Source organism: Vulpes lagopus, chromosome 7, assembly GCF_018345385.1.
Source record: "Vulpes lagopus strain Blue_001 chromosome 7, ASM1834538v1, whole genome shotgun sequence".
NCBI lineage: Eukaryota > Metazoa > Chordata > Mammalia > Carnivora > Canidae > Vulpes > Vulpes lagopus.
This window is the reverse complement of record NC_054830.1, coordinates 41,436,141-41,460,117: the sequence shown is the minus strand read 5'-3', so window position 1 is coordinate 41,460,117 and position 23,977 is coordinate 41,436,141. Positions and strand designations below refer to the sequence as shown.

The following is a 23,977-nucleotide window of genomic DNA, read 5'->3' as shown; positions in this document are numbered from 1 at the left end:
GTTGTATTTTGTTAGAGCAGCCAGGACAAGTAAGACATATGCATTGTCAAGAATCTTACATAGGGCTATTTCATAGGATAGAGAATCCAAGAGGCAAACGCCTGCCACTCTCTCTCTGGATTAGGGCAGGATTTTGGACTTTACGTGGTTCTGGGTTACAAAATTTGTTCTGAGACTTTGGGTCTCTTAAGTGTAATTTTCCACATTTGAAAATAGTTCCAGGTGCACCTGTGTGCCTCAGTAGTTGGGCGTCTGCCTGTGGCTCAGGTTGTGATCCTGGGATCCAGTCCCGTATGAGGCTCCTCGCAGGGAGCCTGATTCTCCCGTTGCCGATGTCTCTGCCTCTCTCTCTCTGTGTCTTTCATGAATAAATAAATAAAATCTTAAAAAAAGAAAAATGAAAATAGTTGTGATAATAGTAACTGAAACTTGATTGAGGCTGTGAAGATTAAAGAAGATAAATAGCATGTGGCATGGAGAAATCAGTAAGTGAAAACAATTATTAGTATTGTATCTATTAATATTCAGATAACACAAGCAGACCACTTAATACAGGTGAGGCCCCACATTAATACTGTTGAAATGCAGCAGTAAGTAAAGCTGATAGCTTGATGATTTTTGAAACTTAGTCATAGATCTTTTCAAAAATGGAATCGCTTTTGATTCTGTAATACACATTGGCACTTGTCTACATACAGACATGTAAGATGACATGCTGAATTTTACCTGAGCCCTGTGCTCCTGGAAAACAGCCAAGATTGATAAATCCTCTCACCCTTTTGTGTTCTGGGAAATGGTTTACTGCAAAGAAACACCGCCCACCCCCACCCCACCCCATCCCACCCCACCCCACTTTACAACTTAAATAAGAGTCAAGGCACCCCCCCCACCCCGGTTTACTTAAGACAAGGCTACATGCCTACCCTGCCTACCCTCCACATTCCCATTCTTTACCTCGTTGGTCATTAGCTGAATCCTTTTGTCTCTGTGATCATGGCAAACATATTTCTTGACCATACTAGTTAACCGTCTCTCCTTCCCTCCAGGCCTCTGATTTGACCCATCCTCACCCTGAGCCAGCACACAGCCTGCTTAATTAGGCCCCTCTAGGGAAAAAGCTATCATTAGGGCAAAACAGTCTTCTCCTTCACTGCCACCTCCCCCACACCAGGTACTTCCTAGCCTCCCTCACCCGTCTGTCCTTCTAAAAAAGAACCTCTTTTCCCTAAACTCCCGAACACTTGCTGACCTACAGTCAGAGATTCTCTCCCTATTGCATTAGTCTAATTCACCGCTTCTAATAGTCTTTTAGAACAGTTTCTCTGTACCTAAGTCCAGATTTATTTTTAATTTGACAAAGGAAATCTGAATGAAATAAAAATTTGTCAAAATCATCTGGGAGTCTTAGATTAATTGGCTCTTCAGACTATTCTCGCCTCTTTCCTAGTGATTGCCACTGTTTTGGTTTCTGCTACTATAATTGCAAATTGATGAGTAAAATAAAGTAATACATGATCAAGCGAGGGAGTTTTAGCTTCCAATTAGGAAGATCTCATCTCCATCAGAGTTTTTACTATCTAACCTAGTTCTAAGTATGTTAATAAAGTTTCCTGTTATTCAGCATCTTTTGCAGAGCTGAAAACTGAGCTATTTTACCAAATCAGTTTCAGGGCGATTTTTTAAGATACATGAGATACACGAAGCAATTTAAAGCACCTTTACTCTAAATATCAATAGTTGTGATTAAATAATTCCATGATATTCTGATGAAAGATTCGCATATTAAAATGGTTGTGATTCTCTCTAAAGCAGTATGTTCTACTTAGACATAAGTTGGTCTTGGATTTGTCATGACCTGGAGAGAACTGTGGTTTAGAGCCATGCAGATTTGTGCCCCAATTTCAGTTTGCTATTCTGTAGTGGCTGACTGACTTAGGGACTTATTTGTGTCACCTAAAAATTGAAATAACAGCATTTATCTCTCATGGTTGTTGGGAGCATTGAATATGGACAAAGTGCTGAGCACAGTGCCTGGGACAGGTTTAATTAAGAAATATTATTATTATTATTATTATTATTATTAAGTAATTGTATTCAGTTTTCTTCTGCCCTTTTGCTTAATGGAGGAAGGTCTCTCCCTGTCTTTGGATGAAAAGTTAGGCAGTCCTAGAATTTTTCAGGTCATATAAAGAATTTCAAAGTGCTTTATCAGTTTAAGTTACAATTACACATTATCAGTTTGGAAACTAGAATGTCTAGATCCAGATAATATCGATTTTATTTTATTTTATTTTATTTTCTTAATAAATTTATTTTTTATTGGTGTTCAATTTACCAACATACAGAATAACACCCAGTGCTCATCCCATCAAGTGCCCCCCTCAGTGCCCGTCACCCATTCACCCCCACCCCCCGCCCTCCTCCCCTTCCACCACCCCTAGTTCGTTTCCCAGAGTTAGGAGTCTTCATGTTCTGTCTCCCTTTCTGATATTTCCCACACATTTCTTCTCCCTTCCCTTATATTCCCTTTCACTATTATTTATATTCCCCAAATGAATGAGAACATACAATGTTTGTCCTTCTCAGATAATATCGATTTTAAAGTGAGCAATGCAGAGGCCAAAGGGCAGGCTTCCCAAAAATGTGCCACTTTGGCAAATTGATTATTTTGAATTAAAAATTACTTAAGAAAGCATCCAGTGCAAAAAAAACCACTCTGACCCCGTCCTTTGTCTCCAGAAATCAGGAAATAAATCTTTGATGTGAAAGGTATATTCCCTGTACATCCCAATCATCAGATACAGGGGATGGAGAGCTAAGAAGCCTGCGTAAACAAATCTTGTTACTTTACTAATTTATTGCCCCAGTTCAGCCTCTGTTTAGAATTCCTTACTAATTGAAGCTCTCAAACATAAGTTTTCTTTGTCTTGTCAGCTCCTCCCAGATTTATTGTTTCTTTGTCTAAAATGTATACAAACAAGATGCCTTGGTCATTTCCTTAAGTCTCATTTTCATTGTGGGGCCTTCATGGCACCTAATTAAATGCTGTTTTTGTTGTTGTTGTTTTTTTTCTCCTGTTAATCTGTCTCATGTCAATTTAATTTTTATACCAGCTAAAAGAATGCTGAAGGGTTGAGTGAAATTATTCCTCCCCAACACCATGTGGGATCTGGACAGAGTGTCTGAGTGTGCATGGAATATCTGATATTTCTGTTTCTCCATCTCTCATTCTGGCATTTCTATGATGCTGATTCTTTCTCTCCTGGAAGGTTTTGTTGGTTCTTTGAGGAACAACCTCCTTCTATTGCTGGGGAATTCTCACCTCCAGTTCTGTTGACTATAGCAAATAGATTTTATTTCTGCTGGTCACTTACTTCTGTAGTAATACCTTTAGAACCCAGAAGACCACTGCTAGCTTTTATCTGTTGATGTTATTTCTCCTCCAGGAGAGTCTTCTTTGATTTGACAATAACTGACCTTCCATCCTATACTGCCTCTTACTCCCTCATGACCCTCAAGAGGACCACAGAAAACATTTGCTCCTCCTATGACCTCAACAGACTTGGAATACAACATGACTCCAAAGCAGGTTTCTTTCGATTTATCTTCTCTAAATTTTTCATCCCTCGCTTTTTAGATTTTCAAATGGAATTTAGACATTAGTCTCTTGTGTTTTTTCCAATTCAGGTGACCTTTTCAAGATCTCTTTGTGATTCTTTTGATGTTATTTACTCTAGAAGCAAAATGGAGAAACACTTCTGGCCCTTCCCCTTGGGGAGGATAGGCAAGGTGAGACTCAGAGGATACAAGAGGTCCACAATTTTACCCTCAAGGTTGGTGAACTGCTTCAGAGACATCTAACTGGTTCTTGACTACCTAAAGTTTGAGAGTTCTATCAGGTAGGCTTTTTGTTTACAATACTTTTAGAGCTCTGGCAGTTGATAACGGATGGATTTGAGTCTATTTTAATACCATTTTCCATTATTACTGGTTTATTAAATCTATTCGGCTCAGTAAATATAAAGCCTGCTTTGTAGTTAATATATTGGTTATCTGAACAATTGACATTAGCTCAGCAGCAAAAAGGGTTCAGTCAGATGATCTAGGGAACTCCCAAAAGGCCCAGAAGGGAAAGTAAGTAAATAAAAAAAGAAACATAAGGGTGAGTATTAATGCTCAGCATAAATTTCAGACCAGCATCAACAGCATGGGCATCACTGAAGTGGGTGGTACCAGCTTTATAGTGGACATTTTAGCTTCCTTCTCAATTTATATCCTCGCTAGTAGAATAAAAATAGTAGCAACTATTACAGTATGATTTACTAGTAGGCATTGTGCTAAACACTTTTATATTCATTATCTCACTTAATCCTTATGCCATTCAGAATGCCAGAAGAATTTAATAATCTGTCCAAGAATACATGATTAACAAACGGAGGTACTGAATTGATACTAGATCTATCTGGATCCATAACCTAAACTCTTTTCTGGAAGATTTTATTTATTTATTCATGAGCAACACAGAGAGAGGCAGAAACATAGGCAGAGGGAGAAGCAGGCTCCCCACAGGAGCCCAATGCAGAACTTGATCCCAGGACCCCAGGATCATAACCTGAGCTGAAGGCAGATGCTCAACCACTGAGCCACCCACATGTCCCATAACCTAAGCTCTTAAACACTGCACTGGTTGATGTTATTCTAGACTCTTTCTTATATTTTGTAGAAAACTTATCCAAGGTCTAGTGTCGCAGTTGTACCATGGATGTAATCTGTGAGGAGTCCCAAGAATTTATTCAATATTTTTTCTTTAGGTTGGCTGGAGAAGTATCAAGCCATTTACTAGTTTGGAGAACAAAATTCTCTTTTTTTCCACGTGGTCCATCAGGACACAATCAAAATCAAAATCAGTAATTTGCTAATGGATTCAAAAGATGCATTTTTCAATATAAACAATAGAAAATAATTTTCTACTCTTTCTCTGAGGAGAATCAGACAACTTAGCATTGGGTTGTTAGACATTATGCAATGCATGGTTTTTAAATGCCCAAACTAAATAGATCTAAATTTTTGGAGAGAAAGCAAGCAATCAAGCAGTATACTTAAGAGTTAGAGAGGAAATGACTGATTTTTACAATGTCTTGCATGATATTTCTAGAGATTCTATGAAAGAGCTCTAAGAACAAACAACTCTGTGAAACACTAGACTGAACAGACTTCCATCCTATTACTTTCTCAGTCTTTAACATTGCATTTGACTCTCTAAGAAGGAACATAGTTCTTTGATCACAGAAGGCTTTTGTTCTCTCCCTCCATCCACCCCTCAGAAGGAACAAATATTACAGAGCAGGATCCAGGGAAGCTTCTTTGAGAAATGCAGATCTAGGTGGTCATAGGTGGTCGCTGCTCTGGTAAATCAATGTGAAGTGTGATCATTGGGAAAGAAATAGAGTCAGAATTGCACAGGTCTTTTCATCTAAAGAAAAGTCAAAACAGTTTTCTGGTGAGAAGGAAAGTGTCCAAGTCAGATGTTTCACCAGTAGGAACACTGCATAATGAGCTTTCACATTCAACCTAACCATCTGATGTGTGTACCCTGAGACGAATGGCAAGACTTTGGCTTCTCTTTGAAATTTTAAGTGATAAATGCTTATTTTTGGCACCAAAAGTCACGGTCTTTTTTAGATACTGATTTCCCAGCTGAAATAACTCATCATAATGATATGCACAGACTGTACACTACAGATAAACTTCCTTCTGCCATCTGTAAATGGAACATAAACAGTAGGAGGGCACTGTGGCTACAATATGCAGCTTCTTTTAGTAAAAACCAGAGAAGAACAGATGTTAGCAAGGAGAATGTTACAGTGCTTTCTCATTTATTTATTATTTTACATCGCAAAGTGTTAAAAGAGTGATATTAATCTCATTTTACATTAGGGGAATAGGAGATAAGTCCTTCTGGTAGAAGAAAGCTATTCATTTCGCTATGGAAAATAGGGCAGGTAAGATCCCTTCCACAGAAGCTGGATTCCCAGACTGACTCTACTCTTAGACCTTCCTTTCACATGGCTAAGCCCAACAAAATTATCACCCATCTAGGACTCATGTTGACAGCTCAGAGACTGACCAGCCTTATGCCATGACCCTTAAAAGCAAGTTCTGAAGTCACTTGGCCATTCCTGATCTTTGTGCATCACTACACAACTTCAACAAACACTGTAACCATCAACTTTCAAATTTGTTCTTAATTCTAAATGGAAATAGTTGCTGAGACTTCTAACAGCATGAATTCCTTCCCACTGAATATGAGGGATTCCAACCCAGGGAATTACCTCTTTAAGAAGTTCTGTTTTAATAATTAATAAAACAACTTAAATATGAAAAGATATTAATATTAGTAATCTCAGATATTTTGTAAATCAGTGCATGGTATTCTTTGAGCTTTCTGAAATTTTTAATGGCATTTAAAGTCTTTCTTTTTACATATGTATAGTACTTTTAAAGTTAGAAATTACCTTTGCGGGCAGCCCGGATAGCTCAGTGGTTTAGCACCACCTTCAGCTCAGGGCATGAGCCTGGAGATCCGGGATCCAGTCCCATGTGGGGCTCCCTCCATGGGGCCTGCTTCTCCCTCTACCTGTGTCTCTGCTTCTCTCTCTCCTCTCTCTGTGTGTCTCTCATGAATAAATAAATAAAAATTAAAAAAAAATACCTTTGCCTGCTGTGTCATGATTAAATTGTAAGCTAGTGGGGAGGAAGTAAGTGTTTAAAACCCAGCCACAAGACTGGCCCAAAAGCAATGGCTGACATGGCAGAGACTGGGTTCCTCTTCAGGCCATATGTTTCAAAGGTCTGCACACCTTCCAGTGGAAGGAGATATCCTCTTCTAGACAGCATCTCTTGCAAAGGTTATGCTTTTGAGGTATTTAGCTTTGGACCTTCTTGAATGAGATGGCTTTTGGAGATTAAAAAGATAAAGAGATTACTGTGAATTCTCAAAGTCTCTGCTGACTAGTTACTTCTTAAATGTGTGATGAACCTAAATAACCATCCTTTGTTTATAATATCCTTGGCAGCAGTAGTAATAGTACTGCCTGACTTTACTGAATATTCGACTATATGCCAGCACCACTTTACATGCATTTAATAATCATAAGCATAAAGGCAAAAGAAGGAGAGAGAGAATTCCCTCAAGTATAGTTGATGAAAATGAGTGCTATAGGGGTGCCTGGGTGTCTCAGTAAGTTAAGTGTCTTGCCTTCTGCTCAGGTCATGATCCCAGAGTCCCAAGATAGAGCCCTGCATTGCGTTGGGCTTCCTGCTCAGCTGGGAGCCTACTTCTCCCTCTTCTACCTCCTGCCACTCCCCCTGCTTGTGCGCTCTCTCTCTTTCTCTCTCTCTCTCTCTCTCTCAAATAAATAAATAAAATATTAAAAAAAAAGAAAAAAGAAAAGAACTGCTATAGGCTTTGAGAGATTAAAGAACTCTCACAAGTTCACTTAGTTACCTAGATAGCAAGTGGTGATGCCAGGAATTAAATCCAGGAATCTCTGACTCTTAAAGCCTATGGTTAATAACCACAAAGCCAGGGAAGTCAAATACACTGTGGACATGCTGCCACTCCGTATTCCTATATCCATGGCAGACATTGCTAATTGATTTTGGCACTCTCTTGGCCTACCTCAGTTTACCTCCCTTTCCAGACAGCCACGACTACATGACTGGAGCTGGCATATGAAATGAGTTCCATTCTTTCCTTAACTGTACTGAATTCACAATTCACACTCTAAACCACTAAGACCTACTTTGAAGGGGAAAAATAGCTAATATTTTATCATTGATTATTATCACCCTGTCACTGTTAATATCATATAATGCTATTTATATACATATTTTAGTTGTTGACAAGTAGGAAATGAGGTAAAGGATTATCCATTTGGTCCTGCAATTCATGCAGCATGAGGGTGATGATCACATACTTTGTGTGATATAGAGTATGCATTTTTAATTATTTAGGCAAGTGTAGTAGTTGTGAGTAGTTAACATTTTAGGTACCATGTGTCTAACCATCTGCAGTATTCCAGTATGATGTGTCCCAATGAACTTAACTATACAGTAGGGAATTGTACAAGCAATTAGTTGCATCTTCTGTGTCCTCTGATTTCACCAACGCTGGCAGAGAAAGAAATAATTTTATAAGGAAAGAATAAAGAAAAATGTATACTTTTAATGGGTGGGATCATAAATGCTATGTATGATGCTATGCCCATAGTCCCAAAGAAAGTATAAGGGTCCTGAAATCCTTAAAGAAGATTAAGATCTCCTGTGTTTCATTAGTCTCTGAAAATCATTATTTCAACTATAAAGATGGAGAACTACCCACTCAAGAGAAGCCCAGAAGTGGGCTACAATTAGAAGTCTGTCCTCTACAACTTATTTCAGTTACAATGACTCCTAGACATTTTTCTGAGAAAGGCTGCAAGCAATGATCATTTTTGACATAATGATTTCATAATGATTTCACATAATGAGCGCAGTAGCTCCTGGCCCCTGGGCTCTTGCTTTTCCCGGTTTGAGTTACTCGCGGTCAGCTGCGGTCCAGAAGCAGATGATCCTCCTTCTGAGGTATCATCAAAAGGTCAGTAGTAGCCTAGTGCTACATCACAAGGCCTACATTCATTCACCTCACTTCATCTCACCAGGGAGGGGTTTTATCATTGCACATCATCACAGGAAGAAGAGAGATGAGGTCAGTAGAGTAAGGTATTGAGAGAGAGACAGAGAGGATAGAGAGGACACATTTATATAACCTCTGTTACAGTATATTGTTATAACTATTTTATTATTAGTTATTATTGTTAACCTCTTACTGTGCTAATTTACAAATTTAAACTTTATTGTAAGTATGTCTAGGAAAAGACAGTATATACAGGGTTCGGTACTATTTGCAGTCTCAGGCAACCACTTGGCAGTGTTGGAATGTATCCCTTGTGGATAAGGGGTGGGGGGGCTGTTTGGGGAAGGGGCAGTGGCTATGAGAGAAACTTCACTTCTAGCAGTGAAGTAGGAAGACGTGTGACTTCTGGTGGGATTAAAAACTCAATAGTTCCTACCGAAAAACTATTTTCCTGTAACTTGTGGTACAGATAGTTAAGATGTTAAGATATTTTATAAATATCCATAACATAAATTATTAGGGGTTTTATATTTTGTATAACCAGTTATGGAAAGTTCTATTTTAACCATCATACTCATCATCTTACATGCTTTCACACTTGAAAATCACTATATCTTACAAGTATCTATCTTTGTTTTACAGTGTCCATCAGCCATTTGAGAAGAGTCATTGTTATCTTAATTATAATTTTCTCATTCATTCATTCCCACGAACCTGAAAGTTAGCTATTATAAAAGATGAAAAAACTGCATCCCAAGAGGCTTGCTAGGTCAGACAACTAAAAGGTGAGGGAGCCAGGCTTTGGAATTTGAAATATTGGATGCACATCTATCTAAAAAAATCAGAGGCTACCTATCTTTAGGCTTTCATCACTGCAGATAAGAATATGACTTTAGGCATGTCCCTTGCACTGGGCTCATTCTATAAAATAATGATATTAAGCTAGATATCTTATTTCTTTCTACAAAGGGATTTTAATTTGAACAGTGACAAATATAAAAGCACAAATATGAAAATGTGTTTTGGAGGAGATATATATATATTAATATAGAGAGATATGGAGGTATATGAATATAAATATAAGATAGGGATCTTGGCTGTATCCATACACTTTACCATACATTATAACTAGCACAGTGCCTTTGAGAAATTTATTTTATTTTATTTATTTATTTTTTAAAGATTTTATTTATTTATTCATGAGAGACACAGAGAGAGAGACAGAGACACAGGCAGAGGGAGAAACAGGCTCCATGCAGGGAGCCTGACGTGGGCCCCGATCCCAGGTCCCCAGGATCCCGCCCTGGGCTGAAGGCGGCATTAAACCGCTGAGCCACCTGGGCCAGCTTTTATTTTATTTTAGACATCAGTTTCCTCTTGCATTAAATGTGGGATTTACTGGATAACCAATCTAAGAATGGTGAATAAACTGGGCTTCAGAGAATTCCCCAGACCTTCTTTTCAATACCAGATTGTGCATATGATCAACTTTGAGAATCAGATTTAAGCTATTATGCATTTTTCTGAGAAAATATACATATGCATATGAATACACCATTTATATATATGCCAGAGTATTGACTCCCTGTTTATGAATTCCAGAGGTTTCTGTTCTGACATTCTATTACTATAAAATGATATCTTCATAACAGGCTTTATTTAAAAAGTGACCATTTTTAAAATTTGCATTATATTGATATTTTCCCCCTTACAATTTAATATAAATTGTAGAAAATGCAGTGGTCTTAATTATATTCCTGGAGTATATTTTTAGAGCTTCTGATACATTTTGATATATATTGCCAAATAACTTTTTTTTAACCAATTTGGTTTACCAGCAGGAGTTATAAACAGTTTACTACTTTTCTTTCCAACCCTAAACATTATGATCATTTTTTATTTTTGCCAATTCTATGAGAACTCATGGTGTTCTTTTTTTTTTAAATTTTAATTTTACTATTATATTATTGCACTGGATTTATGTGTTTCAGATTTGAACTTGCCACAGCTACAACTTAGGTTGTTCATTTCTGACATCAGGGAAAAAACAGAAATTGATGAATATTTCCTCTCTGATAAGTTGTAGTTTCAGGAAGAAGTAGTAATATAGGTGTTTTCTCCCTGGAGAACAAAGTTCTGTATTACTTCATTCGGCATGCTAGTTTACATGTTTTGTTTATATTACCATGAACACTAGGTATCCCCATTAACACAAGAAACATCCAAAAGATTTTGTGAAACAGAAGCTCAGAGAATCCTGGGAAGTAGGATAATTAAGAAGGGGTTTACATGAATGTCTTATAAGCATGCACTTCAACAGCTGCTGGGGGGATAAAGAAATAGCAGATGCACTGAGGTAGGAACTGATTAAGGGTACTGAAGGGTTTAAGAAAGTTCTACGTTGCTTATCCCAGTGCAGAGGGACTTTCTACTCAGATCAGGAGAGAACCCGGGAGCAAATATGAGATTGCTCTGCCACAGAACCATAATGGGTGCTGAAGCAATTTTCCAACCATTTTATAACTTCTCGGAGTCTGTCAAGATGAGCTGTTTCATTTGCTTAATTGAAAAAAAAATCTAATACAACAGGAAGTTGAGCAATTTTTCTTAGACCAGGATTTCTTGGGGTTAAAAAATAAAACATCTGTCAGATATTATGAAACATTGAAACCAGATATTACTGTGTTGTGGATTTTAGTGCATAAATCATGAAGGTAATATGATATTACCTTTCATTCTGAAAGTCAGTATGCTACTTCTCTGAAAAGAATATCCAGAAAGCTAAAGGAACATGTCATTCTTTTTGAATCTTTCTCAAATTTAACTGATTGTTTTCAAATCTCTGCTTTGTTGTAGGTTGGTGGTTCTCAAAGTGCCATCTCAGAACCAGCAGGGCAAGCAACACTTCTGGGAACTTTTTAAAAATGCAAAGTCTTGGGGCCTATCCCAAATCTACAGAACCTCGAACTGTAAGGATGGAATCTAGCATTAATGCTGTAACAAGCCCTTCAGGGGATGCTGATGCCTCCTGAAGTTTGGGACTATTAATTTGAGAGGTGCTAATTATGGAAAGGTATTTAACTTTTATGTACTGAAGTTCAAGTTGACTTAGATATTAACACTTCTTTGGTTATATGTCCACTCAGATTTCACCTAATGACCTTTCTTGACAAAACAGTTTATTTCAAATGACACCTTATCTTTATTGCAGAATTATCAACATGAATATAACTATCGCTTCTCAGTTAACAGTAGTTTTATAAAAATATTTAATTACTACATCATAATATGTAACTAGCTTTTTCTAATTTTCTAACTTTTCACAGAGGTATGAACTCATTTTTATCTTTACAGTAGTCCTATATATGGGTACTACTATTAATATTTAGCTACATGTGTATTCATCAGAAATTATATTATCATTCACTGTGCCTGGGTTATCCATATATTAAAGAAAAGAACTGTGAAATATCAAATTTGTTTAGAAATAGATAATAATATAAATCATTTAGAGTTCACTCTTATCTGTTCCTACCAGAAAGAAAAAGGTTAAACTAAGAAACTACTTTTCTTATTATCCTAAGTATTGTAATTTATCACACTTGGTTAAGATTTGAAAAATACTGATCCCTTCAAAATTAGGAGAGACCTGTATAACTCACAAAACTTGAATTAATGAAGGCCAATAATAATTATAATGAGATCACAATTTAGAAGTGAAGGATGAAGTGCAAAATCCCTAAGTAATACACATGTAATTCATGCTTAAATCTTGAAAACTGCCAAGATAAAAAATGCCTTGGTGATAGGGCGCTTTCTGTACACACAGCTTATATTACTTTGAAACACTCCCATCTAGTGGTTGAGTCTTTTCATTACAGATTTCATTAGAGTAGTACAATTATAATATGCTTCCACTGTTTAATTTCACGGAAGAGGTATATTATTTTGTAAATTCATTTTAAAACATAGTTAACTTTCATACTCTACATAGTAATTTATTATTTCGTAACATCAACATCTTCCCCATGGAATTACAAACATACAATTTAAACATTTTAATCATCATAACTACCCTAATATATACTGTACTGCAGTTAACTTTTGATATGGAACTTATTGAAGTCTACCCAAAAGGAAATTTGTACTGATTCTTACAACTGAAATTACTAAGTTAATTACTGAGTTACATAACTGCTTTACAAAACGATTAAAAACTTCCTTTCCTCAAAGCAGAAGAAAGGAGGGCTTGGTATGAGCTTTGAAACAATTTTTTTTTTCTTCTATGATCAGACCTTCTGTATACAGCTTTGTGTTTTTGTTGAGGTAGTTGCATTTTTTAGGTATAATTGATATATAACATTTTACTAGCTTCAGGTGTACAACATAATGATTTGATATTTCTATATATTTCAAAATGATCAGCCCAATAAGTCTAGTATATTCTAAATATATGAATATTTTTAAAATATGAAGCTCAGCTCACTATATTTTAATAAGCAGATTAGTTTTCCCATATTATTATTCATTGTCTTGTTTCCCATTTGGTGCTTTAGTTCATTCATTTACCCGACAAATATTTATTTAGAATCTATTAAATGCTGGGGCCGATTCTGGGTGTCAGAGCAATGAAGAAGACAAACAGGATTGCTGTTCTCAAGGGGCTTACACAGTAGTGGGAGCAGGGATGGAAAAAAAAAATCACATGAGTATAAATTAATACGGTAACGATTGATACAAAGGAGTGACATAAACAACACCTGACTACATTACAGCTGACAATCACAAACTTCTTTTCTGAAGAAGTGACATTTAATCAGAACAAAAACCCGTTTATATGAGATTTAGGAGAACATTCCAGGCAGAAAGAACAGCAATTGCAAATATCTTTAGGCAGGGATCAGTTTTAGTGGGCTCTAGAAACACAGAGATGGTTAGAGTGGCCCAAGCATAACCTTGGTAGGAACACTGTATGGGATATAGTCAGTAAGGTGGCCAGGGCAGCTCCTACATGGTCATCTGGTTAGGAATTAGTAATTTTAGATAAATTTATTGAGAAACTATTGTTATAATCTGATTTCTATGTTATCAAGTTCCCTGTGATTGTTTTCTAGATTGGAGATGAGGAGAGAAAAGGGGGAAATATACATAAATATGTTTTTATTGTACACATAAATAAAACATATATATATATAAATTAAATATATATCTTGAAGTTAGGACTGATAGGAGGTGATGTAGAACAATAAGAGAAAGATGTATCCAAGAATGATTCTAAGTGCTTTGGCTTGAGTAACTGAGTGGATAGTGGGTCATTAAGATGGAGAACACTGGAAAAAATTTGTTTAGGGATGCAGATGGAGACTTCTTTCAGTATCTAGACTACAAATTGTCTTAAATGCAGTCATTATGTGGACGTCTCCTCTTTGTGACTCTCATTCTTCTATTTAACAAATATTTAATAAATGTTCATTGAATGCCAGACACTACACTAGATGGCTGGTATTTCCAGTAAAAATGAAGATGCATCTCCTTCCCCTATAGAATTTCTAGACTAATTGGGGAAATACAGACAGTAATGAAATAACCATACAATAGAGCAAAATTGCAACAGTGTTTAGCACAAAAATGAGAGGTACGTAATATTATGACATGCTAAAATAGAGTGATTTGACCTAGTTATGGAAGTCTTAGGAGGTTTCCCTGAAGCAACATTAAACTTGATAGCAAATTAGTGATCCTGTGAAGAAGAATCTTCAGGGGCTCCTAACAAGAAGGAATTTGCCAAATACTTGGACCTGACAAAAGATTAAGAGCAGGCCTGGAGTCCTTATCAGCCAAGCCTGCAGTACTCAGCCTACGGGCTATTAACTTATTAGGGTGTGCAATCCTAATAAGTTAGGATTAGGTATGAGGAAAAGAGAGTGATGCAGACAAACAGGAAGAACCAACAGAAGGTACATTATTGGATTGGCCACTGTTAAATGCAAATGACTGCTTTGATCCATGGGGCCATTCAATGTAAGGGAGTGGAGAGAGGCCATGGGAGAGGGCTGGAACTTATCCACTAGCTCCCTTCTCTCATTGGATAAACATCGGCTCCATTGTTGATTCCTCCATGTTTCCATGCTGAGTATGTACAGGCATCAAGCAGGGTCTCCTGGCACCTCATGCCATGGTGTTAAGCGAAAAGCCTCTCAGCAAGAGGTGCATCATGAGCACTCCTGTTAATTTCTGTCTGCAGTTATTCTGTAGTAGTCTGTGTGGAGCTCCTCGTGCACCGGTGGGAACTGACAGTAGAGAGGCCTGGAGAATCTGAGGTATTTGGTACAATCATTATGACAGGATTGGAGAGAGGAAGGGGAGAATGATGAATCATGGGATTCGGAGCTTGGTAAGGGTCGGACCATGCAGAACATTGAAGACTAATTGAAGATTTTTGTCATTATCTTTAGAGCAGTGGAAAGTCATTGGTGGGGTGGGGGTAAGGGGAGTGGGTTCATCATAGGGACACAGCATGAACCAATATGCACTTCAAATATTGCCCTGCCTGTAGGCTGGTCAGAAGTTTGGAGAGGGAGCCAATGGGACACGGAAAGACCAGTTAGCATGAAAGTGGTCCAGCCAAATGATCACAGTATAGAGCAGTGGGTAGATCCAGGAGATATATAGGCAGTAGTATCAACAGAATTTAGTCATGGATTGAGCATGGGGAAAGGGAGAAAGCTTGGTAAGGAAGATGGGTTTATGGCTTGAGTACTTGGATGAATAGTATTGCTGAAAATCACTTAACTCTCGGTCCTGTTGAGGGGCGGGGCAGAGCATTGGACAGATTTGGAAGGGGAAAGTTACTTGTTCACCTTTTAAACATTGAGTTTGAAATAGCCTTCAAACATTAGGAGAAAAGATGTCAAGTAGGAAGTAATAAATGAAAAGCATCATATGGGGAATTCTGGGCTAAACATACCTTGAAGTCACGTGTTTGCATGTGACAAAGTCTGCTGGGTAAGACATGTTTGAGGAGCAGCAGAGTAGGACAGAAACTGGAGATTGAGTCTACAAAGAACTCCAGGTCCAATTAAGTTCAGATGCCTCTTGACAGAATTGTCAGGTGACACATTTCCAATTACTTTAATTACTACTTTCTAGTTTACACATATTCAGTTGTTTCATACATATAATATTGTTTTCCCCTTTTTAAAAAAAAAAGATTTTATTCATTTATTCATGAGAGAGAGAGAGAGAGAGAGAGAGAGAGAGAGGCAGAGATTTAGGTAGAGGGAGAAGCAGGCTCCATGCAGGAGCCCAAGGTGGGACTCAATCCCAGGACTCCAGGATCACGCCCTGAGCTGAAGGCAGACGCTCAGCTGCTGAGCCACCCAGGCATCTCACCCCTTTCATATGTTTGATCACATATCTCAAAACCAAGAAGTTTCTAAACATGATCACTAAGTCCACATTAAACTCAAACTTACCTTTCTTTAGCATTTCTAAGCTAATAGGGACCTCACATTATTTAACCATGTTGTGCCTTAACTCTATAAACAGAAGATTGTTTCACAGGTTAAATGTGATAATGTATGTAAAGTGCATACTACACATAAAACACTTTTCAAAGATCACAATTTTCAATAGATTGGGTGTCCCAATTACTCACTAGCCTTATTTGAAACTATAATATACTGGGCATTTTTTAAAATTGACATTTTTACATTGTTCTAAAACCAGATGAATACATATTCATCTTAATTTTACATTTATCATAAGTGTTGAATTTATTGGCATATTACATTTTGTAGATGTGACTATTAAATGGTCTATTTGTAAGTATAGTCATTCAAATCAAAATGTCTGTTTATGTGTCATTTTTATACTTTATTAATTTATACTTCATTTATAAGTATTCCACTGGAGGTAAGGTGTATATATAAATTCTTATTCTTCTTATCTGGATACAAAAGAATACAAACATTTTTAGAGTACATGAAGTTGAACTTTTATTTGGAAAGTTGAATTTCTTGTATAATGAAAATATTTTTAAACCATACATATCCATAAGCATAATACAAACACCACCTACAACACAAACACATTTTAATAAAGTTCTGCTATGAGTAGTAATCTAAGCCAAAAAAAAAAAAAGTAATCAGGTAAACCAGTTCTACATACCTTTTATCTCTTTTGATGATGTAGTCAAACAATTTAAGACACAAAACAAAGTAAGCTTTGGCTCAACCCTACCTATTTCACTATGGGAACACTACAATATATACTACCACAGATTACAAATCCAATCCCTTTATAATCAATTTAAAATTGTTACAAGAATCATATCTTAATGGCATGTAAACATATTTAGGGCTTCAATTGGCAATTATGTTTTAAATGCTTAGAAAAACACACCAACATTTCTCATTATTGTTCTCTCTTTATCTCATCTCTTCCATGAATATAAAATAGGAAAAAATATTATTTGAGACTTCCAGCATAATTTCATTGTGCTTTACACTTTTATAAACATGGGTACATCTAAAATATCAGATGCCTTTATACCAATAGAATAATCCACCAAATTCACATTTTCTTACAAATACACATGCAAAATCAGTGAAAAACACTTCCGTATAGCAAAGACCCTGCTTAGTTGTTTTCTGATTAATAATTGTTGATGGCATGTGCAAATCATACTGCTCACTGAACAGTAGATTTTTCTTTCCTGTAGATTTGTTTTTCTATAAAAATATATTTATGTGTTCACAGGAAAAAAGTTGAGTTGGTATGTGTGGGGTGACTTTTGACACATCATTCGATTAAAGGTTTGTTTATGAAGTTAAAAGGCATCTTAGCTTTTATTGTTTTCAAATTTTTCTTCATAAAAAAGAACACCCTGTGACAAAGATAAGGTAACTGAGATAATCATTAGCACTTTATAGTTCAGACAGTCTGAAGCAAAGGGGTCAACGTGCCTAAGGTTTATGTACAAAATCAGTGCTGGAACCAGGAAGAGAACTTAGATTTTCCCAACCCTTGGACAGTTCTCTAGGAACTCATCCCCACCAACAATCCTTGAGATTATATACAACCTATTACATTAAAATAATATTGACAGTTAACAGAGAAAATTAGTAATGAACCAATTTCTTCTGCACTGAAGATTCCCAGTAGAAACCAGAGACTATTAAGCAAGGGTACAAAGAATAAAAGCAAAAGGCAGTCATAACTCAGTGTCATTTTTTATATCTGTTAAGTTTTGGTCATTGAGAAAATATGAGCAGGAACATCTGTGTTTCTCAGTCTGCTAAAGGGAAACACCAAGGTCTAGGAAAATCAAACACTTCAGTATATGCATGAACTTCTAACTTAAAGATTATCAAACTTATAATAAATCAACACCTGATGCTTTTTGAAGATTATTTCCAACCTTCATGATTCTCTTCAAACCTTTTTGGCTGATGACAAAGAAGAGGAACTAGAATAAAAGCAGAACTAAACTCAAAAGTCCCAACCTTGGCCTCATCGGTAGCTGAGTACCAGAAACTCCTCCCAGAGAAGTCAAAACTTTATTCTTCCTTCAGAAAAGTGCTTTAGAAATCAGATGGGGTGCAACTCAAGGTGCGCTGAGGGGTGTGTGGATCCTCATACACAGGGTGAGGACCATGATACCACTCCCTTGGGAAGCTCTTACTTCTGGGAGTTTGGTCAGATCCTGAGCCCATGACGCATTGTTTTAAATAAGACATTCTTTTGCTGCCTATGTATTTTGGAGGACACACAAGTTTTAAAATGACAGATACTCCATGTAGATTACTGCGTTGACCATTATAAAAGCATCCCTAATTTTGGTCCACAAGAAACACAGTGGGCTGCATAAATCAAAGTCCGGATTTAACAATATATGACTGATAGCTACAGTTCAAAAAATAAAGTAAAATCTGTGAGTCACTTTCACTCAGACATAATTAAGAGTTTTGTGGTAAAGTTAACAAATGCTTCCATAAAGTGAGAAGTTGAACACTGAATTTTATTGGCATGCATACACAGTCCTTCATAATATTTTTAAACCATTTTCATGTACAATTTTAGAAGGACTAGTAGCCCACACGCCAGGAAATGAATTCCCTGAATTTGTACTGACTTTGATAGAACAGAGAGATCCCACTCTGAAGATGTCTAAAATGTGAAAGGCAAACATATGTATAGAAATTTCTACTGTAAACAGTTTTTCTTTTGGGGGCTGGGGTAAGAATACACTCAACAATAAAAACTTATTTTGAAAAATATGAAAACATTTCCCTCAATATTTATATGATATTTTATTTTGAGACTGTTGGAAAAAGCAATATAAGAACAAAATGCAAATGCTTTATACAAAGTCTTCATGTTATTGGTTGCAGCTCTGGAATGATGAAAAATGTTATCTTACTATATATTCTAGCTGTACAGACATGCCTGTTAATGTTCTTTTTCTCACTTTAAAATAAAACACATCTATATTTTAAATTGTGTAAATATTAACATAATATGTACAATGCATTCATGAAATATATGCGAGCATACCATTATATAAACATAGAAAAAAGGTAGAAGCAGTCAATTTAGAAATGGGAAATATTAAATAGGTATAGCTATTAGACTCCAGCATCATGGATACCTTGGCCTATTCTTTCATAAGATAACCTTCTGACCACCACTTCCTCTGCAGCTGAATTTAGTCCAAGAAAAAACAAAAAAACAAAGATGGTTCTAGATGTCATAACTGATAGACATAAAAAAAATTCATGTTGAAACTGAAAAAGTTAGAATTCTATTTAAACATGACCATCTCTGGGCAAATAGTTAGGTGCTCAATAAATACTAGCTGACTGTTCACCTAAGACTCCTGCTACTAAAAATTTAAATAATAGATTTAAGACTGTATAGATTTAATGAACTGCTTTAATAAGACATTCATATCCTTCTTTACATTTTAAATAACCAGTTTGCTTACCATCTTTTTACCTGTAGTGAAGCAAAGTCACTAAGACAGTTCTCAGAGACTGAATACAAATGTGCACACAGAGAAAAACCCACAAGGTAGCAACAACTATGCAAACACAGTGAACAGTAAAATCAGGCAAAAATGGGTACACAGAATGGATACTTTGGATTCAGTTGAGGTGAATCTAAATACAGGATTTGTTTTGTGTTCTGAATTTTCAGCACCTGAAAAACAAAACAAAACAAAACAAAACAAACAATATAGGCCTGTAGTGCTTGGTATTTTATTTTTTCAAGGCAGTGCTATTTTTCTCAACATAATTGCAAGATGTTCGAATTCTGGATGAAATCTTTTGTCAATACATTTCTATTCCTATGTCAAAGTTCTTGCTCCCTTGAACAGACAAATATGGAAGGTTGATGTGAACCACTGATGTTGTTTACATGTGATACATTTACGCTCGGAGTGGAAATGTTGCCGTAGAACTTCCATTGCTTTCAACAGATCCTTTCTCCTTAGATCCAGCATAAGCGCCAATAAATGATCCATCTTCATTGAACAGACCATGGTCACCTTCTCCATACTGGACTAAGCTGTCAGCGCTTTCTGTGGCCTGCATTTCCCTGGTAAGGGATCGAAGGCTACCTTTGAGAGGTTTTTCATCACTGTCACTACAAAACAAAGAATAATTCAACAAAATCTAATATGGGATATTCACAGAAAACAAGATGCATTCATAAGTGTTAATAGGTCTTATAAATTTCAGGACATTCACATTAGCAGTGCAGACATATAAACCCTAAATGACCCCTTCACAAATAAATGTTTAAAAAGTAATAACCAAAAATAAAAAAATAAAAATAAAATAAAAATAAAAAGTAATAACCAATTTGTGTCATACTGAGTAATTGAGAAACTCTTTTCTATTATTCACGATACTTTAGCCTCCCTTTAAAATTGGGAGTTTTGAGACATGCAGACACTCAATATGCTGACATACATAGAGGATAATTTTACTCCCTTTGATTTCATGAACTTTTAAGACTCACAGTCATCAAGTCTTGATCTTTTGTCTTTACCTTTGATCCTGTACATACTGCTAAATCCTTCCCCAAATTTCTCCTTTGATTACTTTAATCAGTCAAATTCTTTTTTCAGATAACTGAAGAACTTTCTTTAATATAGTTTATAAACTCAAGTTTGTTGAATTTTTTAAAAGATGGCTGGCATTTTTAGAACAGAAATACTACAAGTATCCTAAATATATAGCTTGGGTTTTATTCTGCAACAAAAATAACTTCTTGAGTTAGTAAAATGTCTATAAAATGATATGGTCTTCTAAATTTCTGGACCTGGATTTTTTTTAAGTACTAACTACTATCACACTATAAAGCTGTACACCAAATTAAATGCTTTTATACAATTTGAAAAAGGAAGAATTTGATCAAAAAATGTATGACTAGAATGCGATTAGCATTGTATAATTTGGTAATCAGTGTTGTTCATCAAATAGGTCCATCTCTCAGCTCTCTGGGAGCAGAGCAGCGTGGCACTTCCCTGACTTTCCTGAGTTACACATTTTTATATGACTTCCTTTGGCCCAAGAAAAGTGAACAAAGGTAGCACGTATCACCCTAGAGCCAGTGCTCAATTTGCTATGTTCTATTTCCTCTGCTGTGGTGATCCCAGATGCTCGTCTACCAGCCAGTGCTCCTAAATGATCAAGAAGAACAGAGCCATCTGTGTTGGACACATAGTTTGAGAAAGAAAAAGATTTTGGGGCTGTTTTTGACAGCAGCAAAACCCAGGCTATCCTGACTCCTACAGTAATTGGTTCCAGAAGTGGGATGCTTACAGTTACAAAAACAAAAACAAAAATGTGGCATTAGTTTAGAGACCAGGCAACAAGTATTGAAAAAACTATTGCCAGAAGCTGGAAAGGTGACAATTTATGTCATGCGCGAGAACAGCATGCAGTAAAACTGTATCCTGGGATAGCTGGGAGACTAGATACTTTTCTGGATGAACATGTAGTTTTGGGAAAAGATGATGGAAAACATTAAGGTATTAAATAAATTTAATTAAGCTATTGATAATTATATTAATGGGATGCCAGGTGAAATAGAGCAGGGGCTTATTTTTATCTTTTTAAAGAGGCAGCAGAGTCTGAGGGAATGAGTTTTTGAACAAGGCATTATCATAGTTTTCTTGCCTATAAAACTGAACTATTAATATCTTTCAAATATATTTTAAACAGTTGCCAAAGCCCCTAATGATTTCTGCCTCAGAGAAGTTGAGCTACAATTTGTAAATTCGTGAAGTTATAACTCTCTCTCTCTCCCAGTCTCCTTTCTTTCCTTTTTCCTTATCTTCCTCCCTCTCTTCCTTTTTTCCTTCCTTCTTCTTCAGTGATCCTTATTCTGGAAAGAACTTAACATGATTAGTAAAGAAATATTAAAAGAGCTTTTAACCAGTGGAAAAAAAGAAGAATTAATATAGAGCAAAGTAGAGCCTATAATGAGGCTCAGATGCACATCAGTTAATTCAGGACAGCTAATATAATGCTGCTCCAAGTCACTAATTATAGTAATGGATCCAGAGATGGGCCAGTCAGCGTCAATCAGGTCTCTTTTCCAATATGAATTCTGGCCTCCTGGGTGCTACTGTATAAACCCAGGTATTGCAAACTTTCTTGGCTGCAATATGCATAGGACCTGATGGAAAACATGGACATTCCAAACAAGAAGGGCTAAGAAATGGAGAGGGTAGTGGAAGGGGGAAAATGGTGAGCAAAAACAAGGAGAATGGGATATTGAACGTAACCTCAAGAGCTACCTCCCTCATACCAGACAGATACCTCTCAATTTCTCCCAGGTCAGGTATGGCACACTTCCCTATCTTAAGTTTGGCCATGCTCCATACAGTCGTTAACAGTAACAACCCATTTCGTTCTTCAAAGCCTATCTTAGCTCTTTGTTTGATCCTTTATCAGCATCCCGTCCCCTTTATGCTCTCTTATTCTCTTTATCTAATTGTAGTGATTTGCAGAGATAAGTTTTTTCCTCTGCAGACTAAGTGTCCTCTTGAGGACAGGATCTGAAACCTATTCACCTTTGTATGTCTACACAGTAGGTGCAGAGAATACATGTTTATGTATGTAAATTGAATACAACCTGGGTTCATGATGTCCATGCTGAGGACTTCAAGATGTTTTAATACTCCAAAGAGATACTTTAAACAAAAATAGTGAAATTGTGTACTTTGCATAGCACACAGAGCTTTAAGAAAAGTCTCCTAGCACGCACACAATCTACCTAGAGTGTAGTTACACACATCCTTGCACCCAGAGGTCGGTTGCTATCTCTTAAGTAGGCCCTATTTTTATAAACTATTCCTTAAAAATGTATTATAATAAAGTAGTGTAACCTTTATTTTAAGCATAAATACTTGTTTGTTTTTGTATTTTTAAGCTTATAATCTGATGAATACATGTTTTGATATGTTTTAAAATGGAACACTGTTTACCTGTATTCACCAAAGGTTTCATCTTTTACGGACTGAACTTCTGGATCTGGATGCAGATCTTCCTTTTCTTTCACTGAAAAACAAATAGCAGTGAAAGTGATATAAATAGTTTTTAAAGATATATTAATGGTGTTAAAGGTGGATAATCAATGAGAACAGTATTCCTCCAATTTTTTGATACTACTAAGTGTGGGTTGTTTTTTGTTTTTGTTTTTTGCTTTGGTTTGTTTTTTGTGATTATATCTACAACCCATCGGTTACCTCTTTCAGGAAAAAAGGGAAAAGGATCTCCTGGATTCTCCCGATTTATTATTAAAATTACAGCATATTGCAAATCTTCGTGTGGCTAGTCAGTATTGTGTGGGTAATAAATCTTACTGCAAGAGTCACACTTAGGTATGGTTTCTCAATGGAGACCAAATTACTAGGTACACATTTTACTATCCAAAACTTTTTGAAGATGTCACAGGTTCACACCAGATATATGTCACTAAAGCCAAAGTGATTAAGAGTCAACTCCTTTGGTGTTCTGGTCTCTCTCTTACTCATAATTGCCTCAATAATCAGAATATTCGGTCTGTAGTGACATTTTAAATTTGATTTATTCCAGAGTGGGTAGGACATAGGACAAGGAGGCTCTTTTGTTTCACTTTACTAGGAAAACTCAAAAATGTTTTCCTGATGTGGGAAACAAAGGCAAAAGAAATGTAGCTTACGTTAAAATCTTTTTACAGCTTGCAGCCCACTGATAGATCCCTGAAACATGCAGAGAGTGACCCTCTACAAGGAACATGTGG

General features: G+C 36.4%; 1 protein-coding gene across 5 annotated transcripts in view; it reads right to left on the bottom strand.

Annotated features, from left to right (window-relative positions):
- Window positions 1-18,677: 18,677 nt before the first annotated feature.
- Window positions 18,678-23,977, bottom strand: part of CHL1 (cell adhesion molecule L1 like) — a 193,895-nt gene continuing 188,595 nt past the window's right edge. For all 5 annotated transcript variants that reach the window (XM_041764398.1, XM_041764399.1, XM_041764397.1 and 2 more), the window contains 2 exons: window positions 23,181-23,253; window positions 18,678-20,326 (listed from right to left, as the gene is read on the bottom strand). In XM_041764398.1, coding sequence (XP_041620332.1) covers window positions 20,110-20,326; window positions 23,181-23,253 — 290 coding nt within the window. In that variant the 3' untranslated portion in view covers window positions 18,678-20,109. The remainder of the gene's footprint in view (window positions 20,327-23,180; window positions 23,254-23,977) is intronic.